The sequence below is a fragment of the Diabrotica virgifera genome, chromosome 8, assembly GCF_917563875.1.
Source record: "Diabrotica virgifera virgifera chromosome 8, PGI_DIABVI_V3a".
NCBI lineage: Eukaryota > Metazoa > Arthropoda > Insecta > Coleoptera > Chrysomelidae > Diabrotica > Diabrotica virgifera.
Window position 1 is genome coordinate 140037668 of NC_065450.1, and position 27551 is coordinate 140065218.

Below are 27551 nucleotides of genomic sequence, written 5' to 3' on the forward strand. Positions count from 1 at the left end.
TCTATAGAGAATCCTGCAGTTTTGACGTCGAATAAAAATGGTTTTTATACAGCGTGGACGTTTATAATGAGTGATAATGAATATAACTTGCTTCTACACTTTGTTAAAACACTTTAAATAAATTAAAATACTAAAATTCACTTTATTTTTCGAAAATTTCTTTTAGATTTGTTGTTTTTAATTGTATTGCATCTAACTGCTCTTTGCTCCCCATAATCCGAGAGGTGTGAGAAACAAACCGCATTCCAGCGAGCTGGAAAAAATGTAACATTATTAAGCTTCAAAAAAGGACAACCTCACACTGAGCAAAAATTGGAGAGGAATATCCTCGCTTACCGCCCGTAAATAAAATTTGTACGACCATCATGGTGAAAAGATTAACAAAGTTGAATTTCGAGCTAATCAAGCAGGCCAACTCCAAATTAGACCAAAATCCTTCTGCATAGACCACATTAATACTGAGAGTAATAATGGAACATTAGATATGGAGCAAAGAAAATCAAACTGCTGAGCTGCTAAAAAGAATAACTCTGAGATGGGCAGCATATGGAAGACTGTGAGATATTTTTGAAAGTGAGATACCTATCAGCTTTAAAAGAAGAGCCTTTAATCAATGTGTCCTGCCTGTTCTTACATATGGCGCACACTTACTCCAACAAGGACATCTGCACGAAAACTACGCAACGTAGAATGGAAAGATCATTGTTGGGCATAACGTTGAGAGATAGGGTAAGAAACGAAGAAATTCGTAGAAGATGTGGTGTAGAAGACATTATAAAACACATAGCCAAAATTAAATGGAAGTGTACAGGACACGTCGCTAGAATGAAAAATGATAGGTAGATCAAAAAAATCTTGGAGTGGAGACCGAGAGCGGATAAACGAAATCCGGGAAGACCACCCACAAGATGGACTGGTGACATAAAGAGGATTTGTACCAACTGGGTTGCAGCAGATCAAGATAGATATGAATGGAAGTTTTTCGAGGAGGCCTATGTTCAGCAGTGGACTACTATGGGCTGATGATGATGAATAATGGAATAATCGGTAGAATGGAACACATTATTGGTTTTACATACAGTCGGAAAAATAAATTCCATTTTTATTCAGTTGCAATGCGCAGGTAAAACAATCTTATTTTGCAATTAGAATACGGAGCGCAGTCCAGCCCTCTGAATCGACGATTTTCGACTCTTGTTGGAGTATCATCGGAGAGAACGTAGGCCTGCTACTCCATACTCCAATTGACCAACACCGAGAGTTTATCTTCCACACCGCAACTGACGTGAATGGACTAGGTGACTAGCGTCATCTGACAATTGAAAGATGAATTGAAGACGGGGTCGTGAATTGTAAGTTTTGAATTCCCTCTTATCTTCTTCGCTTCAGCATTCATCTGGCTTGCAAATTTTAGAAGCCATGGAGATGTTACCAAGAAAATGGACCAATAAGTTTTCAATTTAAAAATCTTTTAGTAATATTTTAATATTTTTAAATATTATTAATATTGCTATTAAAACTACTTCATCTTTTAATTGCCAGATGACGCTAGTCACCTAGTCCATTCACGCCAGCTGCGGTGTGGGAGATAAACTCTCGGTATTGGTCAATCGGAGTATGGAGTAGCAGGCCTACGTTCTCTCGGATGAGACTCCAACAAGAGTCGAAAATCGTCGATTCAGAAGGCTGGACTGCGCTCCGTATTCTAATTGAAAAATAAGATTGTTTTACCTTCGCATTGCAACTGAATAAAAATGGAATTTTTATTTTATTTTTATATTGGTCGTTACTTCTTTGAGTAACTAGGTCCATTTTCTGTTGGAATTTACCAGCTGAACAGAAGTGGTCGTGAATTGTAAGTTTTTGAATTCCCTCTTGTCTTCTTCGCTTCAGCATCCATCTGGCTTGCAAATTTTAGAAGCCACAGTAACAGTGATGAATTTGGACTTTAACTTGGACTTTAACCACACGCCTAGTTGATCTAGAATATGTCGACGATATCTGCCTGTTATGACAAAGTTTCCAAGATGGGGCTGACCAATTGAAAACACTTTAAACGAAGCTAATAAAATATCCAAATCCATAAGAATAAATGCAAGAAACAACATACTGTTTAATATTAACAACATGCAGATTGAAAATGTGGAAAATTTTACGAATCTTGGAAGTGTCATAACAGAAAGCGGAGATATAGAAGACGATAGATATTCGTATGAGGTTACGAAAAGCTCAACCAGCTTTCAGCGTGGTCAACCTGCTGCTCAACCCTGTTTGGAGGTCTGGCCAGTATACTACAAAGACAAAGATTTGAATAGTCCAGTGAAATGTCGTGTCTGTTATACTTCATGGACGTGAAACCTGGAAAGTGACCAAAACCCTTACAGACAAACTGCAAGTTTTTGTTAATAAATGCCTTCGAAAAATTGTTCGTATTTTCTGGCCCAACCTCATCAGAAACGAAGAGTTGCTACACCCTACCGAACAAAAGTGGGTAGAAAATGAAATAAAGTCTAGAGTCTCTACACATTGGGTTGGATCGGTCACACTCCGAAGAAATAGCTCCAGTATTGCCCAAAAACTGCCTTAGACTGGAATCCAAAGAAACGGAAAAAAGGTCAAGGAAAGTATTCTAATGGAGTGAAGGCCTTAGCGTAAAATATAACTCGATTGCGCGTTTTTATTGATGCTCTATGCTGCATTTAGAAGATCAAGAACCTTATAATTGAAAACCAGTGCAGACACACTGTTTCCGTTGACACTGAGCTTAAGTAGATCTTGGGTTTCTATAGAGAATCCTGCAATTTTGACTTCAGCCATATTCGAATAAAAATGTTTTTTATACAGCGCGGACGTTTATAATAAAGGGGCATTTTCCTACAAATTCGCCGGTCGCTGGTAGCTGCGAATTGCCGCTACCAATTGATTCAGGTATCGTTAATACGTTGTAAATAGGTCTATTCTCCTAGAAGCTACCGAATCGCTGCCGCCGGTCGTAGGTCTCGTTGGGAAGCAGACTAGCGTCCCCAGTCGCCACGAATAATAGTGTTTGTTGATTTATGTAAAGACTACGGAAATAGTTTGAACAATTAAATATTTGTGTTTATTGTTTATATTTGGTGTATATACATGCAAAGATATTTTTTTATAATTTGTAGGTACAACATTAGTTAAAAAAGTTGCCGGTCGCCAGTCGTAGGTCTCGTTCGGAAGCAGACTAGCGTCCCCAGTCGCTACGAATAGTAGTGTTTGTATTTTTTGCATATTTATTTAACTACTATGGCTATTTTTATATGTTTAAAGATAAATACAGTGCTCAACAATTGATAAGGATCAAAGTAATATTTTACGCCAGAAATAGTCGGGAGTTTGTAAAAGATTAATCTAATTAAAATATTAATACCCCGACTTTGTTATTAAGTTTAAACGAAATAAAATATATTTTGTTATTGTAGCCATCCGTTTTTTCTTTTTTTACTTCTTCTTCTTTACATGCCATCTCCGCGACGAAGGTTGGCAATCATCATTGCTATTCTAACTATTGACACTACAGCCCGAAAAAGTTCAGTTGAGCTGCATCCAAACCATTCTCTGAGATTTCTCAGTCAGGACACTTTTCTTCTACCTATGCTTCGCCTTCCTTAAATCTTTCCCATGAATTATCAATTTTAGGAGTACATATCTGTCACCACGTGTAATATGTTCCAAGTATTGCAGTTTTCTTATTTTGATGGAATCCATCATGTTTTTTTTACTACCTATCGTCAGAAAAATGTTAAACATTATAGTCATATATTTTGATTTGATATTAACACAGTTTGGGTTCAGTTATTTTTAATAATGGAGTATTTTTGTTAGTGAGTTATCAACTATACCTCGAAGACGTTTAGATATTCTCCGAATGCAACAGATTGTGAGGTGGGTCAACGAAAGGTGAAGTGGCTCAACGTTTCGAGTTTTTACAAAGTGTTGTAAATAGAGCTTGGAATCGTTATGTCACAAACAGTGTAGCCTCATAACGTTCATGGTGGAGGGCGACAACGGAGTACCAAGCCTGTTGATGACCGATATATGCAAATTATTGCTAGATGGAACCAAAAATATACTGCTCGCATCAACAGAACATTGCGTTGCGTAACGCCACTTAAAGAATAATTTTAAACCAAACCGTTAGAAGAAGGTTGCATTTGACTAGCTTAATAGCAAGAATACGTTCATATCATCCAGTAATAATCAGTGAACATCGGGGATTGAGAAGACTGCGGGCTGAAGAACACAGAAACTGGACAATCAACGAATAAGGAATCTGTTTATTTACAGATAAGCCTAGATTTCGTATAAACGAAATCGTATATATTGTGTACGAAAGATTACAGCATCACGGTATTGACAAAATGAAGTGGCCAGCCCTGTCACCAGATATGGTCTGCATATCCATACCAGATATGAATCCTGTGAATACGCTTCAACAGTTAAGTAAAGCTGGGAACCACTTGGGATCAAAAATTTTTGAATGCATTAATAATAATTACTATGTTTATGCCGATGTTTTCCTCTAAGTAGGTGAGTTTCGCCCCTTCTCGGGGGTGAAAAAATATATGTCAAAAATAAGTCCGCAACTCGATAAACTGACTAATTCTAAGCAACTTTTGTTCTGTAGAGTGTTTTCATGAAGTCAATACTTTCGAGTTATTTGCGAGTAAATATGTTCATTTTTCAAACAAAACAGTCATGTTTTTAGATGGTTTTTCGAAAATAACTCAAAAAGTAAGTATTTTGCAGAAAAAAACAATCGCACCAAAAATATATCCTATAAAAAATTGAAAAAAAATGGTGTATATTAGGTCTCTAGACCTAGTAGAAGCAGAGTTATAGCTAATGAAAAATAGGTTCGTATTCTTCAAATTTCAAATCGAATATTTTAACGTGAAATAACCAAAAAATATAAGAACTTTTTAGGGGAAACTCATTACAACTTTTTTAAAGTGTTTAAAAAAGCTTTATTGTTGTTTTACAAAAAAAAAATTACTAGCATCAAACGTTAACAAGTTACGCTCAAAATAAAGTTTGTCCCTTTTTTTGGTAAAAAAAATCGGGATAATCACGCCCTACTTAGCATCTGAAAATAAACTTAATCCTTATTTTTAAGTCCTTATTTTTGAAAGGGCTGTAGTTGAAAGGGTTTTTATTTTTACAAAGCTATAAATATGTAGTTGAAACGGATACAGTCTATATTTTTTCTAAGAATGTTTTTTTCGATGAATTACTTACTTTTTGAATTATTTGCGAAAAATTGTCTAAAAACGTATTTTTTTTGTTTGAAAAATGAACATATTGACTCGGAAATAACTCAAAAAGTATTGGCTTAGTGAAAAAAACTCTATCGAATAAAAGTTGCTTAGAATTAGTCAGTTTATGCAATTCGTAGGGTGAAACTTATCCCCAGGACAAAATCGCACATCGGCACAACATTACTTTCTTTCTTTGACATGTTCGCTATGCGTATGCCAAATTTCATGTGAATCCAAGCGGTTGTTTATGTTTTACATAAACCTCATAAACCTAAATATTCGCCGCTACCAGCGACTTAGTAGCGGCTACCAGCGACCGGCGAATTTGTAGGAAAACGCCCCTTAAGTGATAATAAACGTAAATTGCTTCTACACTATGTTCAAACATTGAATTAAATTAATTCACTTTATTTTTCGAAAATTTCGTTTAGAATATTTTGTTGTTGTTTATTGCATTACCTCGAACTGCTGAACTTTTCTCTTCCCATAATCCGAGAGGTGTGGAAAACAAACATTCCAGCGGACTGGAAAAAGGTACTATGTGGTACTATTTATTAGTAAGCTTCTAAAAAAGGAAAACCTCACTGTGCAAAAATTGGAGAGGAATAACCTTGTTTATCGCCATTAATAAAATTTTCACTACAATTATACGGAAGCGATTAACAAAGTTAAATTTCGAGCTAATCAAGCAGGTTTTAGACTAGAATCCTCCTGCACATTAACCACATTAATACTGCGAGGGTAATAATGAAAAAATCGGTTAAATGGAACACACCCCTATACATGGTTCTTGTCGACTTCCATGGTGCCTTTGACACTAGATGGAAACTTTTAGAGCAAAGAAACATGCCGCAAAAATAATTTCCATGAAGTCACTGTACACTTAGGCAAAATGCAGCGTGACATACAATGTGATCAACAGTGACGAATTTAACGTACTTACTGGAGTCAGACAGGGATGTGTGCCTTCTCCGTTTCTTTTTAACATAGCTGTAGAGTATGTTTCCGCCAAACTAGACTCCGACAAAAGAGGGATACACGCCTAAGCGATCTAGAATACGCCGACGATGTTTGCCTTTTAGGTAAAAGCCAATAATATAGGCTTGACCAATAGGTTTGAAAATCAATATTAATAAAACCAAATCCATGAAAGTAAATGCAAGAAACAACATACTATATTTAATATTAACAACATACAGATTGAAAATGTGGAAAATTTTACGCATTTTGGAAGTGTCATAACAAAGAGCGGCGGTACAGAAGATGATATTCGTATAAAGATACGAAAATCTCAACAAGCTTTCAGCATGCTCAACCCTGTTTGAACATATGATGAAATATTGCTACGGCGAAACTTGAAAAGAGACAAAAACCCTTACAGACAAACTGCAGGTCTTTGTTAGTAAATACCTACGAGGAATTGTTCGTATTTTCTGGCCTAGCATCACAAGAAACGAAGATCTTCTTCACCTGACCGAACAAAAGAGGGTAGAAAATGAAATAAATTCCAGAAAGTGGGGTTAAATCGGTCACACACTCCGAAAAAGTAACTCCAGTATTGCAAAGACTGCCCTAGAGTGGAATTCCCAAGGAAAAAGAAGAACCACCGAGGGAGGGTTTTCACTGAAGCCCTATGCTCCACTTAGGAATTCAAGAATTATGTTACACATGAAATTTCCGCGGAAGCTATATGTGCATTCTTGGTTCTCCGGATTTGAGTCCGGATTAAATAATTTTGGTTTTTACAAAAACCATTATTTTGGCAACGTCTCGGCAAGGTCGCACTCGCTATTGTCAAGTCAGGAGTTCCGCTTCTCGCTGTGGCTTGAAGTAAACTTCAAGAAACTTCAAATTTACTTCAAGCCACAGCGAGACGCGGAGGAAGCGAGGCACATTTGGAGTTTTTAGTAATTTTCATAACAGTTTCATTCAGTAAATTGATGTCTCGTATTTAACCTCCTTATTTTGTTATTGTCGTATGGTCCAGGGCCCTGATTCTAAATCAAATTTCGACACTAAACAAGTCGCTTTCAATATGGCGACGTCGAAATGCGACTGCGAGCCTTGTGGATTTTCGTTGAACTAACGAAACGATGTCATCAAATTGCGACCTATCGAAATTAATAGCGACTTTAAAAAAGTGGTCGCTATTATAATTTCGATGTCGAAATTATTTGACACGGAGATGAATGAATGGCCAAAAGCGAGGTTAGGTTTAGTTTAGATGTGTTTTGTTTATTTCTTGCAAGGAAAACTAAAGCAAAAGGTATTAATATGGATGGGTTTAATTGAAATTTGCTTGTTTTGAGGAATTAGATAGAATAGTATTAAATTAGAAATATAATAATTGAGAATGTCCGCAACATGAATCATCAACTCAATGAAAGATGTAAGGTAATAATCTGGGAAAATTAGTAAAAAACAAGGAAAATTAATTACCAGCTATTTTATTGCTGGACATGCTGAAATCAAATCTTAAGATTTCCTATATTAGTAATATAGCTGTGCAAAGTCCACAGAAAGTGTGCTATTTTGTTTATAAACAAATTAGCGCTCCGAAATATTTTTTTTGCTCTATAACTCCGAAAATTTTAACTTTAAACCAAAACACTCGCATAAAAATTGACAGTAATTTAATTCTGCACATTGATAATTTATTCCAATTTCCTTCGACGGAAATTTTCCTCGGAAAATTCGGGTTTTCCAAACAAAATCTTTAATTTTCAACTAAAATTTGAGGGAAGTAATTATTTATTAATAATTAAATAATTTGGTGACAGTGACATAAATCTTTTTTTATTATGAGTGTGTTGAAGATATGAATTTGTATGTACAAAGAGGAACGGAATTAAAAGGTATCTAATGGTTTAAAGATTAAAATCCTGTTGTTTATAACTCTGTGGCAAATGCCGGTCAAATTTGACCGGTTATACCTGGAATCACTCCTCGCAATTCAATTTTTTTTTCTTCGAAAAGGGCACAGAAGCCGTGCCCTTTTCAACAGCGTTAACTTAATTTAATTTAATCTAATATTTTCTGAGGGGTTCTATTTGTTTATAAGCCAAAAAATTATTTCTTTATAACATTCCTGAGACCGCTCAAATGGTCCAATTTCAATCCTGTAAGGTACGTTATACGAAAATCATAGTTATTCTGGTGTATCATAATCTTTTTGGTTATTATTTCGACCGAAATTTTTTAATTAACATTTTAATTATTGCTAAACTATTGGTTAAATTGTTGCCGGTCTCCTGATATACAGAGAGGGGCTAAATTATGGAATAAATTCATTTTCTCTAAAATGGACGATTTTAGAGAATAATCCCGAAACATGTCGATTTTTATTTTTGAATTAAATTTTTTTGGCATATATTTCAAACTAGTGACGTCATCCATCCGAGCGTGATGACGTAATTGATTATTTTTTTAAATAGGAATAGGGGTTCGTGTTGTAGCTCATTTACAAAGGCGTTCAATTCTCTATTCAGTATTATAAACATTAGTATCATTATTTATACAGGGAGGCCAAAAAAATTTTTGAATTAAATTAATTGACGCAAGAAGAAGAATGCATGTAGTTTATTTAACTCAAAATACATACATTCAATTGCTGTCAGAAAATAGAAAAAAATGTTTATTTTGCAAATAAACATTGCTTTTAGCTTAAATTAAATGTTCAAACTGCCAATAGGTAGGAGGGAGGCTGTTTGTGATTTAATTTAAGCGAAAAGAAATGTTTATTTGTGAAATAAACCTTTTTTTCTATTTTCTGACAGCAGTACAATGTATTTTGAGTTAAATAAATTACATACATTCTTCTTTTTGCGCCAATTAATTTAATTCAAAAATTATTTTTTGGCAACCCTGTATAAATACCTAATGATATTAATGTTTATATTACTGAATAGAGAATTGAACGCCCTTTCAAATGACTTACCACACAACCCCTATTCCCATTAACAAAATTATCGATTACGTCATAACGCTCAGATGGATTACGTCACTAGTATGAAATATATGCCAAAAAATTGTAATTTAAAAATAAAAATCGACCTCTTTCGGGATCTTGCTCCAAAATCGTCCGTTTTAAAGAAATGAATTTATTCCATAATTTAGCCCCTCTGTATAATCTACTATAATAAATCTTTCATGTCAGCAATTATTTAATTATTCATAAATAATTAGGTACTTCCCTAAAATTTTAATTGAAAATTGCAGAGTTTTTGGGAAAACTCGGATTTTCTGAGTAAAATTTTTGCTGAAGGAAATCGGAAAAAAAATAACTGTGCAGAACTAAATTACGGTGAATTTTTATTTGAGTGTTTTTGGCTTAAAGGAAAAATCTTAGAAGTTACAGAGCACTAATTGAAAAAAAAAAAGAAGATTTAGAAGTGCTAATTTGTTTATAAATAAAATAACACACTTTCTGCGGACTTGTCATACCCCATATTACTAATATATGCAATCTTAAGATTCGATTTTAGCAATTAAATAACTGGTAAATAATTTTTCCCAAAAATGGCATTTTTTCGATAATTTTCCCAGACTATCAACAAATTCCAATAAACCGGAGCGCCAACCCAAATTCTGAGCAGTGTCAACATGATAAGGTTAATATCCCCAGTTGTAACTAATATCGAAATTAATAAGAATCGCTATACTCTGCGGCTGTCATGGCGGTGTCGAAATGAATTAGAATCAGGCCCCAGATCTTTCACTTTAGTAGCGCAGTTTCCTATTTCAACATATTTCGTATGAGTTCATAAATGCAAAATAACTGGTTAAAAATTTAAATAGTAGTATTTTTCACATTGCAGATGCAGTAGTTTATTTATAAAATGAATATTCATTGTATGCGCCGAGGACATCAAACCTTTACATTTTAGTCCAGGCTGTAGGCTCGCCCCCGCTAGGCAAATTATTGCGATTCGTTTTTTTTGCACAAACTTCCCCAAAAAAAGGTCCTTATAACAAATCCGCAGGGTACCAGAAGGTACCGAGGTAGGAAAATTGTTTAAACATTTTTTTTAAACAATTTCAAAAAATAATTTTTTTCCTTTGAACAATTTTTTTAATTTCTTTAGGTCATGCTGAGCAAACAAGGTCTCTTGTGATTTTTCTCTAAAATTGATTGTTGTCGATTTAAAATTTACGCGATTTAAAATTTGAAAAACGCCAAAAAGGCCATTTTCAAGGCTTAATAACTCGGTTAAAAAGTATTATTATGAAAGTCAGAAATGACCAATTCAAAGTTTAAAGTCCCCCCTATAAGATCCTGAAGAAATTTTTGTCATTATTTTACCACTACGCTGTTATTTTTAATTATTAACAATGAGCGCTAAGCGCGTATTGAGGCGGCCGTCAAGGTGAGTGCGACGCACCATTGGACGGCCGGAATGATGCATCTCTTTCGCACTTACAATTGACGTCCGCCTAATACGCCTAATTAGCGCTCATTACTAATAATTAAAAATAACAGCTTAGTAATAAAATAATGACAAAAATTTCTTCAGGATCTTGTAGGGAGGACTTTAAACTTTGATTTAATCACTTTCTAACTTTCATAAAAATAATTTTTAACTGAGTTATTAAGACTTGAAAATGGCCCTTTTCGTGTTTTTCAAATTTTAAAATGGCGTATCTAAGTCGAAAACAATGAATTTTAGAGAACAATCACAAGAGGCCTTTTTGCTCATAATGACCTAAAGACTATAAAAAAATTTATTTATTTATTTTTCCATGGTCCAATATCACAACATACTCTGTCAGACTTCTCATACCGTCCTACTCCCCCCCATATTTTACAACCATTTCATTTTTAACCAATTTGATGTCAGGTCTCTGGAGGACTCAGTTTCATCAAGTTACTTTAGTCTCATTTTCAGATAAAAATCAGATAAAAACAAAACAGTATTTTTACAATTATCTTATCACTTTTTCTCTCATTATACAATTTATGTGGGGTCGACTACCAAGAAAGTTATCAGTCATTAAACAATTATCATTTCATCAATACTCTTAAAATCGTACACATATGTACACATTACATACTATTTTGTGTTCCTAGTATAAGACCTTTACCATTATTTGTCTAATCGTATTGACAATTTCATACCACTAATACAACACCTATTGGTATTGTTGACTGCATAACTTCCTGTAACGTAAACATTTCATTTCCCCATTTTGAATACTTAATTAATGCATTATTTTTAGGGAAAAAAATCTTTCATATTTTGTGAACATCTTTTATTTTTATTATTTGTAAATTTGATACTGTTATTTTATCTTAAAACATTTAAATTAATCTTTAATGTTATGGCTGAAGTAATATTACAACTAGGTTACATTGACAGTTCTTGATGTCATTTTGGGTTGCTCTTGAATTCACTTGTCAGTTGGCCATTGAAATCCAATATGTGAGGTTTTCTCCAAAAAAAGTTCCAACCACGTGGGGAGAGTCCTGTGTTGCCCTGGGTAACATCCAGGTTTATCTATATCATCCAATGAATTTTATATAAATATGTAAAATATCCTTATTATTTACATTTAAAGGGTTTTTACCCGATACATTTTGGTGGCTCAGGCATGCAAATTTTGTAAGTATGACCTCTTGTTCTTGAAAACCTCTGTCAATTTTAACTTTTATCTCATTTAATTAGGTTATACTTAATTTTAGGGCTTTTAAACACTGATGATGGATTCCTTAATCCGAAAACGTTTTGTATTGTGACCCTTATTTAGGGTATTTTAATATATACCTTTTACAAGAAACTTGGTATTTTTTTTTTTATAAAAAAATTGTTCGAAGTAAAAAAATTTATTTTTTGAATTTGTTTAAAAAATTGTTTAAACAATAATTGTCCGACCGAGGTACCGCCTGGCGCTCTGTGGATTTGTTATAAGGACCTCTTTTTGAGTATGTGCAAAAAAACGAATCGGAATAATTTACCTAACGGGAGCGAGCATACAGCCTGGACTATTTACTGAGTATCTTAATCAGTAATGTATTTCAAACAAAAAGATTTATTATAATGCATCAATGCTTCCCGCAAAAACCGTATTCTAAATCTAATGAGATAAAATTTAACCTTGGAAACATGCTAACAAGTATTTTAATGTCTAAACCACTAGTCCATCACATTGAAAATATCATTATTTATTTAACCGATGAGGAAGTATGGAAGTAGTATGTCTGTGGGAATTGTTTATATAATAATATGTGCATTACATTTGTATATTTACATGTGTATATTGTTTCCCTCTGATAACTGAAAATTTCAGTTTAAAGCATAAACTACGTGTTAACAATGCCGAACAGGAATAAACACTAAAAACATCAAAATGTTATTATTTTTCTTTATCAAAACATTGAAAAACACTTTTTGTATTTATAAAATTAACATTTACAAGCATTTTCTTGAATTTTTTATAAATAAATGTTACAATGCCACTGGTAAAGGCAGTACAAGGTATCACATTGACAAAATATTCACTTAATAAATCGCTGGTACCTATGATTAATGTGATTCCTAATACATTTCCAGTGAAAATAATAACTCTTTGATAAGTGTTGGCGATACAATTCTTTTTTATATGCGTGTCCGCGAAGATTATAACTCCCAAAATATTTATAACGAAAATATTTAGTTCAGAATAGATGCCGACGAAAACAATTATTTCTGAGAACTTTTTAGTATTATAATTTTCGTGGACCCACAAACAGAAATGATGTTTTTTGTTGATACTCCTCAAAAAATAAATTTTTTCGCTAACACTTTATTAGGGATTATAATTTTCACAATCATATAATCGAAAATAATATTTTTCGCGGCGTTCATTGAAAGTTCTACTCTTCGCCGTTATATTTTTCGTAGGCGGCGGCGAAATAACTAACCACCCCAATACAAGAAGTTTTGATTTTGAACATCGTAGATCGTTTTAAATATTTTTGTTCTTGCCAAGTATTTTTAATACAGGGTGAGTCATAAGGAACTGTACCTAGTGCTATCTCGTATGGAGGCCCCTACGGGGAATAACAAATGGGCATTAAAAAGTGTCTGCTCCCATTGTTTAATAATATACATGGTGAGTTGTGAATTTGATGCAACAATTTAACATAACCGCCAGAAAAATCCAATAAGATGTAAATTGGAGCTGGAGAGTCAGATAATAGAACAAGTGATGGAGTTTAAATATCTAGACATCACACTATCTAGCTACGTATACGGAAGGTTCGAAACACAAGTGGAAGATCAAGTGAATAGAGCAAACAGAGCCGCATGTTGCCTGAATGACACAATATGGAGAAATAAAAATATCGGAAAAGAAATGAAAGGCAGAATTTACAAAACAGTCATCAGACCAATAATGACATACGCGGCAGAAACACGACCCGACACAGAGAGGACAAAATGATTGCTCGAAACAGCGGTGATGAAAAACCTCCGAAAAATCAATGGTAAGACTTTATGGAACAGAGCTAGAAGTACAGATATACGACGGAGATGCAAGGTGGACAACATTAATAACTGGGTAAGAAACAGAAGAAAAAAAGGGAATGGCCACATAAGCCGAATGCCAACAAATAGAGTAGTAAGGACGGCGAGAGACGGTTCCCCAATAGGAAGACGATCAGTGGGAAGACCACGAAAACGATGGAACGACAACTTACTAGAGGCACATTGAAGGAACAGACAGAGTCTGGTTTATACAAAAGAAGAAGAAGAAGAAGAAGAAGAAAAAGAAGAAGAAGAAGAAGAAGAAGAAGAAGAAGAAGAAGAAGAGGAAGAAGCAGAAGCAGAGTTGTGAATTTAGACTGAAATTTCTATTCATCATAATGAAATGATGTCAACAAATAAATTCACAATACGATAACAGTGCCAATAATAACATACGCAAGCTAAAACTAGACAATTCATAAAGAACATTAATCAAAAATCAACCCATAATGAAACATTTGAGAAAAGTGTGCGGGAAAACAAAATGTGACAGGATAGGAAATAAAGATATCAGACAAATAATAAAGTAAAAACATATTACTGAGTATATTAAACAAAAGCAAATGTTGTGCTCGGACATATTAATAGAATGAAACCAGAAAGAATTGCACGAATTGCATGAATGAAGAATGAAAGACAAAAAATATTAGGATTGGGAAGTAAAAGGAAAATTAGAAGGGGAAGACGAAGAAAATGAAATGAGACAGTAGGAAATCAATAGATCAGATCGAAGAAAAATAGGAAGGAATAAACAAAAAAGTATTGAAGAATTAAAGACGACGGCCAAAAATAGACATGCGTGGAAAAAATTAGGTCAAAACAAGAAAGAAGAAAGGAGAAGGAAGAAGATCATTTTGTGTACATAATATAATAATTATATTGTATAATATACCTAATAATGGAATAAAGGAGAGTAAAATATGTGAAAAATGTGGGGTTTCCTAGGGAAATCTGCGTGAAAATTGAATTTTCTTTTTTAAAGAAAATCGCATGTACTGCGACGATTTTCTCCCTTATACCATTTTACGAATCGATAGAGTAGTATTTCTTCTTCTATATAGAGAAGTATTTCTCTTGATTAAAAATTTTGGCATACTGTCATACTTATGACCTAAACATGTAATGTTAAGGGGAACGGAGCAAAATGCAAAATTTTGACGATTATCAAAATTTTTAATGTGTTTTAAATGTATACATTTTTTCGAATCCTGAGAAAACTAATAAATATTTTTGAAAAATTTAAACGCAGAATGAAAGATTACATTATTACGGAGGCAGGGTTGAAAGTCCCTGAAAACTTCTTTAATGTTTATTTTACTAAGTTACAGGGGTGAAAATAAAAGAGAAAATTTAGTGTGATGTTTAATTGCAAATATTTTATTCAAAAGAAACTTTTTATTTATTCTAAGGGACTTTCGGTCCTCGGTAATAAAGTAGTATTTCATTCTGCCTTTAAATTTTTCAAAAATACTATTAGTTTTCTTAGGATTCGAAAAAATGAATAAATTTAAAACACATTGAAAATTTTGACATGCGTCAAAATTTTGCATTTTGCTCCGTTTCCCTTAATATGGCAATGTCTGTGATTTTTTCCTTCGTTACACTTGAAACTGTGTTAGTTTCCACGATAAGGAACCTGCACAAAAAAGGCATAATAAAAGGTCGTAAAAACGAAAAATTTTACATTGGAAAAGTTGCGGAAAATAAGGAAAAACGAACCTAATTTAACCCTAATTTTCTTTCTTTATTGCTTATATCATATTATGACATTTTCAGTACACAAAAGACAAAAGGAATATAAAATCGTGGTTGCACTTTGTATTAAATCCGATTCGTAGCAGATAGCAAGATTTCAAAACTATAACCAATTTTGTAACAGCCAAATGCATAAGATTAAAAAATCAACTTTTTATATTACCCTTGTAACGGCATCTTACAGTTGACCAATAAGTGATACTAGGTGTACCAAATGTCATAAAACATATCCTTTGATACACACTATAATAATAAACTAAAACACTAATAAAACTAAAAAGCACATACACATTATTTCCGTTGCCACTAGTTTCAGGATCCACTTCCAGCGTTTCAGCAGACCATTCCAAATTTTCAACGTCCGATAACGAGGAACATTGACTCTTGTTGGGCTCGGAATTCTGCGATACGTGCTCCGGAGTCAAAACGAAACTGGGTGTCCCGCTAGACGTACCATTCACTAGCACTGTTGATTCTTTTGTTGTGGGTGACATCATACTCTCTGAAACACAATAAATTTTTAATGTAGGTGTGATGATTCGTTAATGAGGTATTCCGAATATGGACAAAAAAGTTACGGGCGAGTCATTTAGGTATTAGACTAAGAGCCAGGATAGGTAAAATTTCTTAATCATTTTAGGCACTGTAAGAGTCTATAACTTAAATCGTAGAACCTAAAAGAAAACATATCAGCACTATGCCGTAAATTTTCAGTGAAACATCCGTCGACAATGAAAAATCAAACTTTCCATTTATGAACAGGATAAATAAATTAAAAGATACCCCCCAGAATTCTATCTTCTTCTTGTGAAATTCGATTACGTTCTCTATGTGATTAAAAAATAAGACTCAGTGCAATTTTCACCCACCACCCTCTTTTCAAAGAAAAAATTATTTTCTTAGCGTTTTGTAAACTTTTGTGGAGATGGTTGCAGCTCTATTTTTTTATTCTGTGTATTTTATCAAACACTATATTTCTAATATTTTTCAGATTTTTCCGTAAGGTTCGCCACGTTCAAAAATCCGATAAACTGTTTTTAAGTAGTCCTGTCGCCAGGGGGGGTACAACGGCCTCCTTTATTCAGATGGACTTACCCAAGTTTTTTTATATATTTTGACCCGTAGAACGCGAATTTTTTAGGTAACAGTTGATCCGGATGTCGATTAGATTGTTATAAACAAAGAACTTGAGGAATTACACAACAGCGATTTCTCGCAAATCAAAACATTTTCTTGTATTTTTTGGATCATTCTAAGCAAAAAATTTTCTTACAAGTTTTTTCGTAGGATGCATAGTTTTCGAAATTAAAGCGGTTGAACTTTCAAAAAATCGAAAAATTGCAATTTTTGAACGCCAATAACTTTTGATTAAAAAATAAAATAGCAATTCTGCTTACCGCATTTGAAAGCTCAAGCCAAATTTTATCGGTTTTGATTATTTGCATTGCTAAAAATTTATTTTTTTATTGTTAAACAAAGCTATAAACACATACATAGTGTTTCCCGTGCCCAATACATGCGTTTTAATGCATTCTACGTAGAAATAGCTTCGCTTGCAGTTGTTACCTACTCTACATACTCGTTCGATTTTAAATGGGAGATCATTGAAAATATCACTCAAGCACTATGTGTTTATAGCTTTGTTCAACAATAAAAAAATAAATTTTTAGCAATGCAAATAATCAAATCCGATACAATTTGACTTGAACTTTCAAATGCGGTAAGCAGAATTGCTATTTTATTTTTTAATCAAAAGTTATTCGGGTTCAAAAATTGCAATTTTTTGATTTTTTGAAAGTTCAACCGCGTTTATCGCGAAAACTATGCATCCTACGAAAAAAACTTGTAAGAACATTTTTTGCTTATAATGACTCACAAAATACAAAAAAATATTTTGTTTTGCGAGAAATCGCTGTTATGTAATTCCTTAAGTTCTTTGTTTATAACAATCTTATCGACATCCGGATCATCTGTTAACCAAAAAATTCATGGTCTACGGGTCAAAATACATAAAAAAACTTGGGTAAGTCCATCTGAATAAAGGAGGCCGTTGTAGCCCCCCTGGCGACAGGACTAAAGGGGATTTTGGGGCTTTTAACGTGTTTCTCCCTATAAAATAGGTAAAATTCCCAAAAACACCAAAAACCCTCTTGAAATTTTAAAATCTATTGCATCCCACCTAAAAAAAACGAAAAATTACGTTTTTAATGGGGGAAGTGGGAAGGGGGTGGAGGTTAATCACATAGAATGTAAAACATTAAATTCTAAGATTGAAGGCATTTTGCCTATCGTAACAGGGAGTATCACTTGATTTATTTATCCGGTCATCCTTAAGGGGAACGGAGCCAAATTCAAAATTTTGACGCATGTCAAAATTTTTAATGTGTTTTAAATGTATTGTAACAAAACGATCCCTTCTACGCCGTCTATGTAGGGAACGCGTCGGTAAGACGCGTACCATAGGATAAGACTTTCCGGGAACCAACGGTTTTTAGGTAGCACAATGCATCGATGGAAACGGATGTATTTACCTGAGAAAGATACAAAAGACCTTTCTCAGTTTGCTGTTTTTATTTTAGTTAGTTAGCATTGAGATCTTGTAACGTATAGACGAAAATACACTTTTTGTTCGATTATCGTGATTTTCTTATAATCATCCCTACAACCTGAGATCATTACCCTAAGTAATCATCACATTGTCGCCCAACTCGTGGCTTGGGGATTTCGCGATAAATCGTATATTTCGGTAGTTTGAATGAAAAAGCGTGCTTCAGCATATTTGGACACTCTTTCGCGTGAAAAGTGAGTTTCGATAACTTAATCGGACTATTTTCACTGTTATAACCTCGCTAACTCCAGTTAAAATAATATTAAGTGCTTCGCTGGTTAAATAAATAATCAAGTGGACTTTTGTTTGTTAATAAATAACAAAGTGATTCGTTTTAGTTATTCAGACACTTCTGTGTATTTTTATTATGTATTAAACGATTGATTGCTTTCGGTTACGTGTAAAAACCTTGTGTTTTGTGAAACTCGGAAGTGAATTAGTGCTAGAGCTGTTCCAAGAATTGTACAGGTGGTATGCAGAAAGCTGTTGGAGGTATCCCTTATCCAAGCGTGGACACAGGAGAGCTATTTACTGGCAAGTACATTCCAATTTTGCATGACCAATCATTTTTACAATTTGCGTTCCACGCAAAACATTGAACATTCGAGTACCATAAAAATTATTTCTAAGTCGGACTCTATTTCAAATAGATCGGTGGCAACAAACATTAACGACATGGCTCAAAACGTAGTATTGACAAACGAACAATTTAAAGAGCTGTTATCGAAATTAGCGGTACAGAGTGCTCCCGTTTCGCCGGCGTCGGTTCAAAGTGGCAACCTATCGAAATGCCATTCGCGTTTTGATGGACACAAAGACACCGACGTTAATGCTTTCATCAGCGCTGTCGAAATCTATAAAGATTGCGCATTAGTGTCGGACGAGAATGCTTTTCGGGGAATCGGTATGCTTTTCGATAATTTCGCGGCAAAATGGTATCAAGGCGTCAAAGACACTATTAAGACATGGGAGGAACTTCTTAGTCTGCTTAGAGTTACGTTCGGTCCTAAAAAACCTGCTTATCGCGTGTACCGCGAGTTATTTGCCGAGGAGCAAAACGAAAAAACAACAGTAGATGTCTTTGTTTGTCGTTGTAGGGCGGTTCTGGCACAACTAGACCCAGGCAGCCTTACAGAAGAGATCCAGTTGGATATGGTGTACGGACTATTAAACAAGGGGATTCGAGAGAAGATTTCGAGGGATTCCGTTTCCACTTTTACCGCGCTGCTTACGGCGGCACGAAAGGTCGAAGATGTGTTTGAGAAACCTTGTTCTGACGATAACAAAACTCCAAACAATCGACAAACTTACGAAAAACGTCCGCGATGTGGATTTTGTCGCGTTCCGGGTCATTCTAAGGACGAGTGTCGAAAGTTACGTGATAAACAATCTAAAGACACACCGACAATTCCGAAAGAAACCGCGAGTTCTCCGCGTACGATTAGTGCTACCGTCGGAGCATCCACTTCGAACTCGTCGCGAAATAGTGTAAACAACCCGTTATCATGTTACGGATGCGGGAAACCGGGTTTTATCAGAGCCAACTGCCCAGTTTGTAGTCATACAGTAACATCTTCGCTAGATTTCTCTTCCTTAGACACGTTTATTTCACCTCAACCCAGACCTGTTCTACGTATTAATATATTAGGTCATGAGGGCCAAGGGTTAATAGATACAGGTGCTAAACAAAGTATAGCTGGTACAACGTTGTACAACCTTTTAGAAAACAAAGGACAAAGTTTTAAGTCCGAGCAAATTTCTGTAAAATTCGCTGATGGTGTTGGGAGAACAGAACTAGTGTTGACAACTTTAGTCGATGTACACATAAGAGGTAAAACGGTGCCTACAAAGTTTATAATTTTTCCTGATGCACCTAATAAAACTCTGCTAGGTATCGATTTTTTGATAAATGCACAAATCGCTCTAGATTTTCACAATAGAGAATGGTATTTTGCAAATGACAGCACACGACAGCAGTTGCTTTTTGAAGATACAGGTACAGAATGTATTGAAATTCATTTTTGTGAAAACTTGAGACCAGATGAAGGAACGATGCTAGCGGATTATGAACGCAATCGACTGGATGAATTTTTAGAAGGTAGGAAGGATACTTTCAGAATGGGGGGAGAGCCTACAGCCTACGCTGAGCATCGCATTAACACAGGAAATAATGCACCCATCGCACTGCCACCATATCGGATGTCACCTGCAAAGAGAGAGGTATTGAAAACCGAGCTAGATAAACTCCTGGAGGAGGGCATCATCGAAGAATGCGAAAGTGCGTGGGCCGCGCCGGTAGTATTAGTACCGAAAAAGGATGGCGGTACGAGACTTTGCGTTGACTATCAACGTTTAAACGCCGTAACTACTAGTGACTCGTATCCGTTACCGCGTATGGACGATTTACTACACGCCGCGAAACGAACATTTTACATGTCTACGATAGACTTACGATCGGGGTATCATCAAGTCAACGTCGCGGAAGCGGACCGTGATAAGACTGCGTTTGTGTCACCGTTCGGGACTTTCCGATACTTACGGATGCCTTTTGGTCTCAAGGGAGCCCCAATGACTTTTCAAAGACTCATGGACCGTTTTCGTCGTGGTCTTAGTAACGTAGTGGTTTTAGGTTATTTAGACGATATCATCGTACTATCCAGCTCTTTTGATGAACATTTAAACGATCTAAAGTTAGTGTTCGATAGACTAGACCAATTTAACCTTCGGGCAAATCGGAAAAAGTGCGTGTTTGCTCGCGAAAAAGTAAAATACTTGGGACATTTGATCACTCAGCAAGGAATTTCGGTCGATCCGGATAAAACCGCTGCTATATCGGAACGGTTACCGCCGAGAAACGTTAAGGAAGTGCAATCTTTCCTTCAGACGGCTAGTTGGTTCCGCCGGTTTATAAATAATTTTGCGGACATATCCAGACCCTTGAGTGACTTAACCAGGAAAAATAAGCCATGGAAGTGGACGGAACTGGAACAGAACTCATTCGAAACACTTAAGAAGTTACTGATTACCGCTCCAATTTTACGGCAAGCAGATGAAAACCAACCGTATATCATTCGTACTGATGCCAGTGGTTACGCGTTAGGAGCAGTGTTGCTACAAGGAGATATCGATGACGAGCATCCCGTGGAATACGCTAGCAGACTTCTTACCGCTGCCGAGCGCAACTATTCTACTTCGGAAAGAGAAGCTTTAGCTGTTGTATGGGCCTTAGAAAAGTTCAGAGGTTATATTGAAGGTACGAAGATAACGCTGCAGACTGATCACCAACCCTTAAGGTGGCTGCTAAGCCTGAAAGCTCCCACAGGAAGGTTGGCAAGATGGTCACTATTGGTCCAAGGTTATAACTTAACCATCGATTATCTGCCAGGTAAACGTAACATGGTAGCCGATACACTTTCCAGACCGCCATGTGAACACAATGATGTACTGTCTTGCGAGATATGTGAAGTGCAAATTGACTTGCCTCATCGATCGGCATATGAGACCAGGGTGGAACAATTGAAAGACCCAGATGTCGCCAAAATAATTCAATCATTCGAAGACCCAAATTCGAATGAATATGTAAAATGGACAGATCGTGGATACTTGCTTACACAAGGAGTACTCTACCGTTATTCATCGGAAGAAGACGAAGAAGAGGCTCAGTTAGTAGTACCCACACACGAGCGTGAAGCCATTATGAGAGAATATCATGATGCACCGACGGCTGGTCATTATGGTATCGAACGTACGTTGAGAAGAATTGCTCAAAAATTCTTTTTTCCAGGCATGCGTCGTTTTATTGCTGAATACATTGATAAATGCCAAGATTGTCAAAGATATAAGGCCTCTAATCAGAAACCAGGTGGACTATTACAAACCCCTGTGTATGCGCAACGCTTCGAGACACTTGCCATCGACTTATTTGGACCGTTACCTGAAGGATCGAAAGGTGAACGTTGGATTCTCATAGTTGAAGACTCCTGTACTAAGTGGGTGGAGTTATTTGCCTTAACTCAAGCAACTGCACAAGAATGCGCTATGAAGCTTATTGACGAGGTATTCTTACGATTTGGCCTACCGAGAAGGATTATCAGTGATAATGGTGTGCAATTCGTGTCTGACGTGATGCAACAAGTTTGCTATGTGTTGCAAATCAAAGAGACCTTTACTCCACTCTATCACCCTTCTGCTAATATGGTAGAGCGCAAGAATAGAGACTTGAAGCCGAGACTTGCTATGCTTGTAGGAACGGAGCATAACATTTGGCCTGAGAAGTTGCCAATGGTTAGATTTGCCATGAACTCAGTATGGAGCGAGTCTACAGGACAAACCGCTGCTTACTTAACTTTTGGACGTGAGCTGCGAACTCTAGACCAAGTTAATCGAGATATTCGCCAAGTTGTAGAAACTGAGAATTTTATACCTCAAATATCTCCATACTTAAAACGCATGACTGAAACATGGCATGAATCGAAGATTAAGCATGACAACGCCAAAGATAGGCAAAAGAAATATGCTGATCGACGCCTGAAGGAACCCAGTCCATTCAAAGAGGGAGATTTAGTGTGGGCCAATACAACTGCTCCTAGTAATAGGTCGAAAGGACAGACGGCTAAATTCTACCCGAAGAGAGATGGACCCTATAGGACCAAGCGAGTGGTATCGCCTGTAAGTTATGAGCTTTGTGGAGTGGACACCCCTACTGCCCTCGGTGTGTTCCACGTATCGGCGCTTACACCTGCGAAGCTCAATGACTCTGAAGTTCCAACCCCTGTAGTGCCAAAACGAAGACGAGGACGTCCCAGGAAGAAAACTACATCTTCTGCTGGCCTCTCCTCTAACGATATCGATGCCAGGGGGGGAGACTGTAACAAAACGATCCCTTCTACGCCGTCTATGTAGGGAACGCGTCGGTAAGACGCGTACCATAGGATAAGACTTTCCGGGAACCAACGGTTTTTAGGTAGCACAATGCATCGATGGAAACGGATGTATTTACCTGAGAAAGATACAAAAGACCTTTCTCAGTTTGCTGTTTTTATTTTAGTTAGTTAGCATTGAGATCTTGTAACGTATAGACGAAAATACACTTTTTGTTCGATTATCGTGATTTTCTTATAATCATCCCTACAACCTGAGATCATTACCCTAAGTAATCTTCACAGTATTAATTTTTTTCGAATCCTGAGAAAACTAATAAGTATTTTTGAAAAATTTAAACGCAGAATGAAAGACTGCTTTATTACCGAGGGCCGAAAGTCCTTTAGAATAAATAAAAAGTTTCTTTTGGATAAAATAGTTGCAATTAAAAATCACACTAAATTTTCTCTTTTATTTTCACCCCTGTAACTTAGTAAAATAAACATTAAAGAAGTTTTCAGGGACTTTCAACCCTCCGTAATAATGCAATCTTTCATTCTGCGTTTAAATTTTTCAAAAATATATATTAGTTTTTTCAGGATTCTAAAAAATGAATACATTTAAGGCACATTGAAAATTTTGATATGCGTCAAAATTTTGCATTTTGCTCCGTTCCCCTTAAGCCCTTAAGAGAAAGTTTGATGCGCCACTATTGACGCATGTGCCACTGAAAAGTGACGGCATAGTTCTCATACGTTTTCTTTTAGGTTTTACTGTTTAAGTTATAGACTCTAATGGTGCCTACAACGATTAGCAAATTTTACCTATTCCGTCTCTTAGTCTATATTACAATATTACAAAATCGTTTTTAAGAGAATCTGTCGTCGAGACCAGAGAGCGTCTTAATAATGAATCATTGTTTAAGATTTATTGAGGTTAAGGGTAATATTTACATGTTTTGTAATTAGTATTATAGCACTTTAAACGATATTTTGAGTGTTAGATTTTCATTCGATATGGGAGGTTTAAAATTTGGCTTTTGAATAAGCTGTTGTACAAACGAGACATAAGTTCACAAGTAGGTAGGTATCTGTGAAATTTAAAAAATAATGTTATGTTTTTATGTTTAGTAGAATTTCTACTTTGACGAGGCGATTAAATCTTGTCACGCACAGGGAGCTAAATATATATTATAAATTTATTCGCGCAGCTTACACCGAACGTATCCTGGTTAAGTTCATAATATGTTCGGGGCATGCTGCGCAAATAAATCTATAATATATGTATATTATAGTTTAGCTTCCCGTGCGTGACAAGCTTAAGGGGTTACATAGGTCTTGCGGGTAAAAAAGTGAGTTTTTAAAAAAATTATATCTCGAAAACTAAAAATTATTTTTAGTTATAATTGGAACATGTAAAAGTATAGTACTTACGAGTATGTACTCGTAAAGTAGTACTCGTAAGTAGTCCATGTGGTGAGACCGCTCCCGTCTGAAAAACATTTCTAATTCGGTTTCTCTGCGGATTCATATTCAAAAATGTCCCCTTTAAACAAATCTGAAGGGTGCCGGACGGAATTTTTGGGCAGAAATTGTTTAAACAATTTTTTTAAACAAATACATAAGATCACCTTTTATTGCTCCAAAAAATATATTTTTAGGTTTTTTGGGTCATTCTAAACAAGAAAGGTATCTTGTGATTTTTCTCAAAAATTGACCGTTTTCGAGTTATAGGCGATTTAAAATCTAAAAAATGCGAAAATACGCATTTTCGAGGCTTAAAAACTCATATTTAAATTAGTATTTTTAAAGTATTTTTAAGGGTGCCAATAACTTTAATTAAAATTTAAACATTCCTTTTCAAGATTCCAAAGAGTGATCGGGTCTAATTTCAATTTAGAGCGTAGTTTTTTAATTGTTAATTATGCATGTCCATCCGATTTTTTATCCGGTGCGGCGCGCTCTATTTCAAAAATCTCCTATTTTCCTCCTAAACCTATTTTTTCTAGATTCTTTGGGACATTCTAAATAAAATAAGTTTGTTGACATTTTTCTCAAAAGTTACTATGTAGTTTTAAAGTTATAAGTGATTTAAAATCCGAAAAATGACAAAAAAAACACATTCTCGCATTTTAAATCGCTTATAACTTTAAAGCTAGTAACTTTTGAGAAAAATGTCAAGAAACTTATTTTATTTAGAATGTCCCAAAGAATCTAGAAAAAATATTTTTCGGAGGAATATAGGAGATTTTTGAAATACTGCGCGCCGCACCGGATAAAAAATCGGATGGACATGCATAATTAACAATTAAAAAACTACGGTCTAAATTGAAATTAGACCCGATCACTCTTTGGAATCTTGAAAAGGAATGTTTAAATTTTAATCCAAGTTATTGGCACCCTTAAAAATACTAATTTAAATATGAGCTTTTAAGCCTCGAAAATGCGTATTTTCGCATTTTTTAGATTTTAAATCGCCTCTCAAAAGGTACTCTCAAGTTGGATTGGTAGTCAGCGTTGGCCTAAGATGGTTGATTAAGTTTCCTGGTAGGGTTTCACCATGTTCCCGGAGGTTATATCTTGTAACATCGGCGTTTAGCCTGTTTAATATTACTTTTAAATAATGTAAATCGAATTATAAATTCAACCATTGTTTGGTTCTGGGGCTATTTAGCAAGTATTCAAATTCACTGATGATGGACCGATAGGTCTGAAAACGTTCTGAATTGGACACAATTTATTCAATCCATTGGGATTTTTTAAATTTTAATAAACATACCAATTACATAGAAGTGGTTTTTACTTCATGTTAGAGTTTTTTAACTATATGGTTAAAACCAACCTAGGGAACTCCCCTTTTAGTTAAAAAAAAAAAGGTTCTTCAAGAACACTACGAAAATATTTTGATAAAAGAAATGGCCGTTTAAAAGAGTAAGTTTCTGTTGTTTAGAAATTTAGAATACAGATGAGATCAAAAAAAACTCGTCCTCGGTAAGCCATGGAAAAAAACATAATGGTCAACTTGTGTAAGCTTAAAATTGCCATCATGAAATTTGCTTCAAATGAACTACTGTTACAACAAATAAGTTCATTTGGATAAAATTTCATTCATGACAGTTCTCAGCCGACACAAGCAAAACCATACATATATTTCATCTAACAATAAAACACTGAAAACGTTTGTTTTCTATACTTCCACAAAATTTATTATAACTATGTGACTACAGCTGTTTCGGCAGAGTGCCTTTCTCAAGTGAGAAAATATTAAAATCGTGGTTTTATTTTGATTCCACACTTGCTAGATCCGCGCTGGATCCAACTGGATTCAGGCCAATCTTGCAAAAATCCAGCTGGACTGAAATTGCTGCTGGATTCCTGCCGAAACAGCTGTAGTCACATAGTTATAATAAATGTTGTGGAAGTATAGAAAACAAACGTTTTCAGTGTTTTACTGTTAGATAAAATGAACTTCCATCAAGTAACGGTCGAATCCATCAATTACATAATATATTTCACTTGCATGGCTTACTGATGAATCTCATGATAATTGCAGTATTTGCTCTAGCCATTTTAAGTTAAAGAGAGGTAAGATTGATTGCCAATTGCAACTGATTCATCATCATTCTCTTTGCCTTATCCCTATGCGGGGTCGGCTTCCCTAATTGCATTTCTCCACAAAATTCTATCTTGGGTCATATCAATGTTAATTCCCTTTACCAACATGTCCTGCCTTATCGTCTCCCCCAGGTCTTTGGTCTTCCTCTCCTGCTCCTTCCAGGAATCTGCACTTCTACTGGGTGATTAACGTCTCGACGTTGAACATGACCAAACCATCTTAACCTATGCTCTCTCATTTTGGCATCAATTGGTGACACACCTAGACTTCCCCTAATATACTCATTTCTAATTGTATCCTTCTTTGTCACTCCACTCATCCATCTAAGCATTCTCATTTCCGCCACATGCATTCGTTGTTCCTCTTTCTTTTTCACTGCCCAACATTCAGTTCCGTACATCATAGCCGGTCTTATGGCTGTTTTATAGAATTTTCCCTTCAGCTTCATTGGACATTTTCTGTCACACAACACACCACTCGCTTCTTTCCACTTCATCCATCCAACCCTAATTCTACTGCATGCATCTCCATCTATTTCTCCATTACTCTGTAATACCGATCCTAGGTACTTAAAACTATTGCTTTCACAATCATTTCACCATCCAAAGATACCATTTTATTTGTAGTAGCTCCATCTTTAAATGAACATTCCAAATACTCTGTTTTTGTCCTACTAAGTTTTAAACCTTTTTCCTCCAGAGGTTGTCTCCACTGTTCCAGTTCTTGTTCCAAGTCTCTTTCACTATTTCCTACTAACACGACATCATCAGCATACATTAAGCACCATGGAATGTTACCCTGTAGTTTCGCTGTTATCTGGTCCAAAACTAATGAGAATAAATACGGACTAAGCACAGAGCCTTGGTGCAATCCTACTTTCACATGAAATTTATCAGTCTCTCCCACACCTGTCCTAACACTAGT

General features: G+C 35.4%; 1 protein-coding gene across 2 annotated transcripts in view; it reads right to left on the bottom strand.

Annotated features, from left to right (window-relative positions):
• The window catches only part of LOC126889381 (rab11 family-interacting protein 4), a 330965-nt gene that overhangs the window by 195396 nt on the left and 108018 nt on the right, over positions 1-27551 (bottom strand). For both annotated transcript variants that reach the window (XM_050657640.1, XM_050657639.1), the window contains exon 2: positions 15833-16046. In XM_050657640.1, the coding sequence (XP_050513597.1) occupies positions 15833-16041 (209 nt within the window). In that variant the 5' untranslated portion in view covers positions 16042-16046. The remainder of the gene's footprint in view (positions 1-15832; positions 16047-27551) is intronic.